General features: G+C 45.8%; 1 protein-coding gene across 2 annotated transcripts in view; it reads right to left on the minus strand.

Annotated features, from left to right (window-relative positions):
• Positions 1-9,569, minus strand: part of SPG7 (SPG7 matrix AAA peptidase subunit, paraplegin) — a 29,629-nt gene extending 20,060 nt beyond the window's left edge. The window contains exons 1-5 of one of the 2 annotated variants that reach the window (XM_065848278.2): positions 9,236-9,569; positions 7,502-7,604; positions 6,151-6,240; positions 1,248-1,498; positions 130-269 (exon numbers count right to left, since the gene is read on the minus strand). In XM_065848278.2, the coding sequence (XP_065704350.1) occupies positions 130-269; positions 1,248-1,498; positions 6,151-6,240; positions 7,502-7,604; positions 9,236-9,367 (716 nt within the window). In that variant the 5' untranslated portion in view covers positions 9,368-9,569. Of the gene's footprint in view, positions 1-129; positions 270-1,247; positions 1,499-6,150; positions 6,241-7,501; positions 7,605-7,691; positions 9,210-9,235 lie in introns of those variants that run through there. The other variant, XM_071814543.1, reaches the window with a different exon arrangement.
• Positions 9,570-9,847: the final 278 nt, after the last annotated feature.

Genomic DNA, 9,847 nt, shown 5'->3' on the forward strand with positions numbered 1-9,847 from the left:
TAAGTGCTCCAAAACCAAGACCACTTTTTTGTTCTATATTTACAATAACATCTAGTTGAAAGGGACCTTCCAAGGGAGGGATGTTGTCACTGATATAAGATCAACAGTCAGCATAAATTTCTATCATACTTTCCATAAAAGCCAGGATGTTTGTAGGAAACAGGGATTCTCTCTCTCTCATCAATATTCAGCTCGTCCTCCACAGCTCTCAGTTTCTCTTCAAATTTGTCAATGTTTGCCACCCGCATTGTGTACAACAGGGTAACGTTCTGGGGACATGAAATCAAAAGCAGTATTTAAGTACATTTAAGCATTTAAGTGTGAGAATACAGCAATAAGTACAAGTGCACAGCATGGACATGTCAGATAAAAATTAGCTTTACGTTACACCCCTTGATGCTGCACCCACGAACTCAGGAGCAGGCAACTGGTACTAGGGCTCCAAAGGAACCTGGGGACATCCCCAGGTTTTTCAGCATTTTACAAAAGCAGAAAAGCCAAAAACTATGTCTCAGCTCTTTAGAGAAAAGGAGATGCAACAAACTGGAGAATGGAGTTAGCATTATAACCCAGTTATACTGACACCCTGGGCTCAGACAAAATTTTGTACTATAAATGGAAAAGTTCATCAGGTTTCTTGGGCCTTGTTTCTGTGTCTTTATCAGAAAAGAATTTCATCCAGCAGTTTGCAAATGGATCATAAATCACTGAACAAAATGGGATGTGCCCAAAACCAATATTTTAATCTCCCAAGGCAGCCTGTAATGATTCTTAGTGGCAACTCCTGGAACTAAGTAAACAATCAAACTTCACTTTGTTTCATTTTGGAAGATTTGGAAGATTTAAGAACAAAGTCTGATGGAGTTTGACAGAACACTTGACACTAAAGTCCAAATAGGAGAAAATTTTTGAAACAAAATTTAGCAATAAGAGTTCGCAATCTTTAGACATCTTCTCACATACAAGACTGAGTCGGTAGAAGAAACTACTGAGTTTTTCCAGCTTTTTAGACATACGTAAGATTTTCTTCCAGGCCATTATTACTGTTACAACTTAAAGCAAAGGTCTTAGTGTCCCGATTGATACGAGTAACAGAAGTCCCCTGAACTTCACATACAAGAAAGAGAAAAATTGATGAAGAGCAAATTTACCAGCTATAGTTTTACCAAACATATATATTCATTAATTCAGCTCCTCTCAACAGTATAATCTAAGATCATCTGTTGCAATCGTAGAAAGTCACTCACAACTTGTCCATGCGGAGATCCCCCCGGGTGCAGATAAATTTCCACAATGTCGCTTTCCGGCACCACTTCGATCCTCTGCACCTCCCCCTTGGCCAGCATCTCATTCACAAAGTAGTTCCAGGAAATGTTGGTCCCTTCTCTGTTCTCACTGACCATGAACCGAAACATCAGCACGATGAAGGTGATGATGAGGAGAGCCCGTAAGCGCTCAAGATGCATTTGATTTTCCCTTTTCCTGCGCTTCTCTTCCTCTTTAAAAAAATAGAGGAAAAAAAAAAGATACGAACATGTAATTGCAGAGCTTTCTGACACAAAGAAGGGACAATTTAATGACAGACAGACACATAACAGAATCGTTAAAGTTTGTGGGGTTTGTTTGTTGCATGTTTGGTGCTTCCAAAGGCGCAGGCGCGGTGCCCAACCTGTGCTGCACAGGCAATTTTCTGGTGTGGCTCACAAAGGAGGTTGTGGGACTTGCCCAAGGTTACACAAGTGAGTCAATTTTTTTTACGCTGCATGACATTTCCAGACCTTTCCAGGCTGTCAGACCACAGGCCCTGAGCTGTACAGGCAAACAGGCCCAAAGCCCAACTATAGAAGTACAAGCGCTCTGATCTACCCTTAAATTTGCCTTCTTTCAGGCAACTGTTTGCATCCTGCTGGCCAGTAGAAAACCCACATGCATCACACAGCTGTGGCTCTTTGCAGCTGCTCCCCAGTGCCCCAAAGCCAGGCGGTGAGGCACTGCGCACACAGGAGACGATGCAGGATCGTCACCTCTTTCGCTCTAATTGCTGCACCAGTAAAAAAATAATTGAAGCACCAGTGGGCCCAAGAAAGCCCTCAGTTCCACAAGTTTCTGATTGCGTACAAAGGCTGTCAGCGACCTCAGACGTATTTTGAAAAGCCATGATCAGTAGTTCCTGCTTTAAGGCAGTTTAATCCTGGTCACAGTCCACTAGACCCACCACAACCCCACCAAATGTCACTCTGTGCTAAAATAAGAGAATCTCATTTGCCTAATATAGATACAGACCAAATAAAGCCCTCGGACCCTCATTAAAAATCAGATTCAAGACTGACTGTAGCCCATTTCTGCATAACGTGCTTCTACGCTGCTGAGTCGTCAGGCTGTTGTTGACACACCCACTGGAAAATATGAGTAAAACCAGTCCGAGTATCACTGGCAAATCACACAGCACAGTGTTATGAGACAGAATTGCTACCTGGGGAGCTCCCAAGCTGCTGGCACCCCGGATCACGAGGCCAACGTTTCTGCTACTTCAGAAAACATCTGCATTTGCAGTGAATCTGAAACAGCACAGGAGACAAGATCTGCAGCTCACCTATGCATATGAATACACTGCAAATCAATCCCACTGTCTCAACAAAATTGCACAGATTTTCTGCCATGCTACACAACCAACCTCCTGTTTGCAAAGGTTTGCTAAGCTGTCCACATTAAGGATGTGCATCAAAGAGGGATCCCATGCCAGATGTGCCTTCCCCGCCTTTGCTGTACTCATGACATACTGGAGTGATAACATAAGAAGGGACAGTTTACTTCAAGTATTTGGTACCAAACCTTTTTTGTCTTTCCAGACTGCCAACATTTTTGCACTGCACAGGCAAATTTAAAATTCTGTGGTCTGCGAAGAGCTGTCACAGCACAGTTCAACGGCAACCGCTCGAGTTTCGGATGTTACGATGACAACAAATGTCTCCTTCTCTTTCCAGTCATATGGGGATGTTCTTGATATATAATTTAGCATTTGTTCCTGATATACAATTTAACATCAACGGCAACATGGCATACATAAATACTATTCTACACCCAAAAATAAATTAATTCTGTGCCACTGGACTGCTGGCGCATCTGCTTGCTGCAGCCCAGATTAGATTTATTTGCAAATTCCTAACAAATGTTCTGACACCAGCATTTATCACCGGCCATCAATTAGACTCTACGCACACTGCCACAAAACCAGGGGACAAACATACGACCCAGTCAGATGCTAAAAAAAGTGCTCTGCCCTTCAGCTACACAGCATCATTTGTCACTCCTTTCCTCACTCTGCTCCACATTTAACAGGAAAGGCTTGTTCCTAAATAGAAACAATGCAGCTTTTCAGATAAGATCATAATTCCAAAGGACAGTGACAAGCTCAGACGCTGCATCCAGCCCATCGATGCCATCGCCTCACTTCTGTTATCTGCTAGATCCAGCTTCATTAGAACAAAGCAATTCATCAAAGCTGCAGGATGACACCCACTATAGTCTTAGTAAAGAAAATTAGAATATAGTATGATAGAGGCTTCAGTCTGGGCAATATCCTGAAAAGCTGAGCAAGTTGTAAAAGAAAGATGCTGTAGGGAAAATAAACTACTCTGGCAAAGCAAATACTGACAGAAAGTCCATCTATCACTACACAACTTCCTTGGAGACATCAGAGTCAACTCTTGTTAAAGCACTTTCCTGTATTCAATTTCAGACAAAGTGAGGATGCATATAATATGTTCTACAGCACACAACTGAGGATACGATCACAACAAAATCACCACAGGGTAAATGCTGGCCATTAGATATCCAGGCACAACCAGCTTCTCCAGTTTCCAGGAATTAGATTTGCCTAGGACCTTTAACCTACAGCTGAGTAATTTCTGCAAAAATAAAAAAATTCTAGAAGGCAACACAAAACTTTACTCTGCATTTAATCAAGGAAAAAAAATCAATCTATTTCTAAGCTTATGTAAAATATTACTGTCTTTACAGTGTAACATTCACATTGCACCAGAAGCTACCGCACAATATTTGGTAAATGAGAACCAGTAACTGGATGCGACACTCACGAGCAACAGCTGTGGGAACATTTCCAGCTTTTTCGTCTCAAAAAGCCTCCATGAAGCAATGATTTGCCATTAACCCCACATCTGAACTCTCTGATTAAAAACTTGCAAGGGCTGCAGTGACAGTTTGAAGAGTTCTTTTTAATAATTACTGCAGAGACAAGGATTCCCCTGGAGACGGGGGGGTAGCATTCCTCCTCCCAAAGCCAAGCTGCCCATTAATCACGGGAGAGCAGCAGCCGCCGCACACGGCGCATTGCTGCTGGCTGGTTTAACAGCTGCACCGCTGCTCCACAGCACTGCCTTGTCACCCCGCACGGCCTCACAGACACCAGCAACCCAACCTCTCTGCTCCCACCTCCTCAGCAAGGACCCCACGATACCTGCACTTGCATCCCATTTAACGAGGGGACATTCAACGACGACTTCAACCCAGTTAAAGGGATCAAACCAGCCAAGCTCTTCCCTCAAATAACTGCAATGACTTGAGCCAGGCTAAAAGTTAGTGGCAGCTGATGGCTTTTATTTCAAAAGTCAGTCAGTCCAAGATGATTCAACCACTGTGTTTAAGCACAGCAAAGGAAAAGCCAAGCTACTGTATCATTTGATGATACCTAGGTAAAAGTTTAACATGGAATTTATAAAATTATATCATAACATCATGCTTAAGTCACATAGGTTAAGTGCTTCCCAAGGCCTGGAGCCCTTCATCCCCAGGTTTATTCCTGACTCAAAGGGCCAGGAAACGAGCAGACAGACACAAACTCGCTCAAGGCATCACCAGCCCCTGCAAGCACCAACTAATGTCAGAAAATGAAGAAAATGCTCCGGTCTGTTACGCTTCTGCAAGCACTACTGCCAAGACACAAGAATGAGACCTTCACCTGGGCCATTTCTGACACCCTGTTCTTAATCTGCTCCATCAGGTCAGCAGATCCAGGCCAAGCCATCAGCTCTGGGACCTCACAGCTCAAAATCCACACTGGAGTCCAAAAACTGCCTTATCCAGAGCCCAGATCTTTGCACGCACTTCAGTTCTTGGGAGGCATGTACTCACAAACAAGCACAGGATTTTCTTTACAGAAGAGTCAAATTACAATTTTTAAATGGAATGCAGCTGTTGTCAATCTACAAACAGCAGAAAGCTGATGACAATACCAAGGACCAGCTACAAATATGCTCTTATTTGAAAAATGTCTGGTGAAAATCTACTGGTAGAAGATAACGGTGCCTCCCACAGAGACCAGAACACTGCCTGGCAGAAGTTGCACAAGGGTTTTGTCTAATACACTAAAGTTATTCCCCTGCACCCCCCTCCATTAGTTTTATTAAATTTCCAACCCTATTAAGCTTAAGGTACTTCTCAACATCACGTAGCACATCACACATATCCCTGGTTCCAGAGCACATTTAGCGAGAGAAAACTCATTTTCAAAATGTCCTGTACAGCAGGATGCCTGGGGCTTAGGTGGTACAAGACACATAAAAACCAGAATCTAGAGAGACTGACTTAAAAACATAGAAAAATTCTGAGCAAGTGCCATTAGTAAGACAGCTAAGAACTCTATTTTTAACTTTGAGCTCTGAAAATCTCTAGGAGTAGAGAGACATCCACAGTGAAGGTAAATGAAATATAAAAAACAAAACAGAATCCATCTTAAGCTGAGTTTATTTAATACAAGTTTACTGAGTCAAAACAGTCTGCAACAAAACCTCCACAGCAAAACTCAATTAATACCTTTCCCCTTTGCAAGGCTGCAAAACTAAGGCAAACACCAATAAAATTATTGGCACAGGATGAAAAGCAGCACAGAAAGAGAATCAGCTTCATGATCTGTCTTAAACCTTAATATTCCATCATCTAAACCAAAACTAACCCTTTCAACTTGTTCTCAGCCACAGGCTTGCAGAGGTGGGAAGGTGCAGGTGTAAGTTAGCAGCACTCACCATAGACGGAAGCCATAGACAGAAGCATTAAGGTGGCTCTTCCAAGCTGAACACCCTCACCCCTCACATACAGTTTGTTTCATTAAACATCTTTTTGGCTTGTACATACCCTCGTCCTCTTGCGGAGATTTTCTTTTGAATCCTCCATTCTTCTGGTTATTCCTCCAAGAACTTGAAGTACTAAACCAGTAAGTGTTACCTGCAGATAAGCGGAGTTCAAGAGTTATTACCAGCAAGGGGGAGTGAGGATGGCAAAAACACACAACAACTCCACATGCAGAGCAAGCGAAGCTCCACAGGCACCCGAGCGCAGCATCATCCTGTGCCAGGGAACAGGACAGCACTGGGGGAGCAGTAGTGGAACAGGCTCCTTCCAGGATATTTTTTTGACAATCCAATCAAGATATGGCTTTTTTTTCAGAGATTATTTTAATGGAGCAAATAAAATAATTTGGAGAAATTTCTTCAGTGCTGAAACATACATGTTTCCCAAGGCATAACCATAGCTAACACCAGTGCGGTCAGGTAAGAGCAGCCTCCCAACAGGAACTGTAAATGCTTTTTAAAGGCAATATATGTACTGAGTTAAATGCTGATTTCTCAGTAAATGCTGTTAGGATACTCTAATAAGAACCAAGAAAGTAAGGCTACAACCAGCAAGACTCATAGCTGCTGCTACAAAATAAGCAAAGGCTTTTTCCACCAGGAAAATGCAGAAAGCTCAGAAAACAAGTGACCTGACAGCAGCAGCTTCCACCTCCCATGGTCTTTCATGGGGTTCCAGAAAGAGGAGTGAGCCCAGAAATTGGGCTGCTTGTCCACCGTGAGTTCTACTAGAGTGTTTGCTGCCTTTTGAAAGATTATGCATATATCTTTAACTTAAAAAAGAAACCTCTTAAAGGTAAAGCAGCCCAAGCTTACCAGGCCCACGCCGGCCAGAACAGCCATGACCAGTTTTGTTCAAACCTCAAAGGCATCGGCAAATTCATCTTTCCAATCTGAAGGCGGTAGCAACAAGAATTGCCTTTGTTTTACCCTTCTGTGCTTCTGCTCTAATTCAGAATAGATTTTCTAACACATGCGTTTAACTTGCTCCAACACAAAGCTTTCAGCAAGGTCAGACAGTGTGATTTCTCACAAAGGTGCACGACATTTTCATCACATGCTTTGGTAATGAGGCAGAGAAAGATCCTCCACTTTCAAACTGCAGTTTTTCAATTAGCTTGCAGGTCTAATGACTCAAGTGCTTACTGAATCATGCTGAGCTCCTTGTGGAAAGGTGCCATTGTTCATTCCTGTCACCAACCCAAAACCTAGAACCCCTGCAAAATGCACACAGCTCCCAAAGCCAAGAACAGAACAGCTTGATTTCAGTTTGAGGAACGCAGGCAGTGAGGGTAGGGAAGAGTCAGTACTCTTCATAAGACCTTTTCCTTTCCTCTGCCTGTTTCAGGACTCACCTAAGAGATTCCAAAGCCTGAGTGGATCTCGAATTACATGTTGTTTCACCAGGACTCCACTGAGACCCTGACTTGCGGGGGAAAGTGTTTGTGACAAAAGGCTCTGAGGAAGAAAATAAAGAAAAAAAATATGACAACTATGGGAAAAATACTGTGACTATTTAACCTTTCTGTAGGCCAAGAATCTCACATTTCTAAATGTGAAAACATCGTGGGTAAGTTGCAGGACCAGCAGCTGGGAAGCCTGAATATTACGCCTTGTTGTGCTGTAGACTTGCCATGTGACTTTGAAGATGTTGTTTATAACCCACTTTAAAGAAAACACATGCATAAATAGAAATGTATTCTCAAAACACTTGAAAATTGTATCTTTTTTTTTTCCTCCCTGTTCTTCATTATAAAGATATGTTAGAAATCTGCTTAAAATGTACAGACACCCTCCCACAAAAGGAAATCTTCAGGACTTCTGCTCTGTAACAGCTGCAGGGCAGTAAGGACAACAGGGCTCTTTCCCCAGGGAGTCATCCTGCAGCTGATATTCCCATTTAAAGGCAACTTCACAACACGTGAACCAAAATTTATTTACTAATTCATATTCCCACTGAACGCAAGTCTTGCCCCTTCTCCAATGTGTGATTCTGACTCCCAAACCCTCTACAAATCCCTGTGTCGCAAACCAGATGGGCACTGTCAGGGCTGAAATCCCTCACCCTTCCTTCTGGGTTTGCAGAGCAGCAACACAACTGCCGGGGCTGGCTCAGTGGAAGCCCTTGGGATCGATACTTGCTAGAACAGAACAGCTCAGACTGGTTTAAATGGATCACAGAAAAACCTGGCACAATTCACAGATGAGCCTCATAATTGTTCTTCCTTCTTCGCCTACTTGGACAGCCAGTACTTTTATACTGCACTGAAGAGAAATAAAAAAAAAAGTCTTAAACCATCTTGGAGGCCTTGTTTAAACAAAGCATTGCCTGGACTTGATGATCTTGAGGGTCTTTTCCAAACACAACGATTCCATGACTCTGCAAAATGGGCATGTTGGCAAGCCCTGCAACACCATCAGCAGAGCAAGATGAGAAAACACATCCTGGCACACACCAACGTGGTGTGTGCGTGTATCACAGGCAAGGTAGAAAACAGCCTTTAATCAATGTTTTCTGGCTTATGACAGCCTAGTTATTTTCTTCATATATTTCCCCCAAGTTACTGTCACTCAGCACTGAAGTGACCGATCTGTGGGCTGGGCTCACCTGAGACACCTTAGAACCACAGGGCAGTTTGTGTTGAAGGGTCCTTCCCAGCTCCCCCAGTGCCACCCCTGCCATGAGCAGGGACATCTTCACCAGCTCAGGTTGCTCAGAGCCCCGTCCAGCCTGGCCTGGGATGTCTCCAGGGATGGTTCATCCACCACCTCTCTGGGAACCTGGGTCAGGCTTTCACCACCCTCAGGGGCAATTTCTTCCCCATGTCCAGCCTGAATCTCCCCTCTTCTAGTTTAAAATCGTCACTTGTTGTCCTGTTATAACACACCCTGCTAAAACTACGCTGTGTCAGTGAATTTAATCGCTGTTTTCTGTGTGTTTCTCTCCCCTTCTTGAAGAAAGGGCCCAGGCGATCGCGATACTCTGAGCGCTGACCCGCCCCCACCGCCTCCTCCGGGCGCTCCCCAGGGTCCGCTGCCCGCTCGGGGACGCTGCGGAGGAGCCGAGGGGAGGCCCCAGCAGCCGTTACCTGCAGGCCGCGTCCCGCGCCGAGGGAACCGCCGCCGGGCCACGGGCGGGCCCAGGCCGGGACTGGCTGCAGGCCGGGCCGCCGCCACCAGCTGCAGCGTCCCCGGAGCAGCAGCAAACGCAGCAACGCCATGACCCGCTCCGCCTGGAGGTCTCTGAGGGGCGGCGACGGCTACCGAGCGCCGAGGGGCCGCGGAGGGGCCCGCACCAACGGGCCGCCGCGTTCGCCGCCGCGCCGTGAGCTGGAGGCCTCAGCGGGGACGGAAGTGTCCGGTGAAGAGCGAGAGGCCATCTTGGAAGGGGGCCGGCAGCCGCGGGACTGCCATACCTCAAGATGGCGGGCGCAACCGTCGGCAGCGGGGCGGGGCCAACGGCCGCGCGGGGGCTGCTGGGCCGGCCGCGCGGTTACCGTGGCAACGGGGAATCCCGGCACCCGCGGCCCCAAGACCCGGCCCAGCCAGAGGCCACAGCCCGGCCAGGCCCTGCCAGCGCCGCACAGCCCAGGCGCGGCCCGGCCCAGCACCGCCCCGCCAACACTGCACAGCACGGGCCCGGCCAGGCACATCCCACGGCTCTGCCTTGGCCCACGCCCAGAATCCTGCGGCCTGGCCTT

Source organism: Patagioenas fasciata, chromosome 13, assembly GCF_037038585.1.
Source record: "Patagioenas fasciata isolate bPatFas1 chromosome 13, bPatFas1.hap1, whole genome shotgun sequence".
Classification (NCBI taxonomy): Eukaryota; Metazoa; Chordata; class Aves; order Columbiformes; family Columbidae; genus Patagioenas; species Patagioenas fasciata.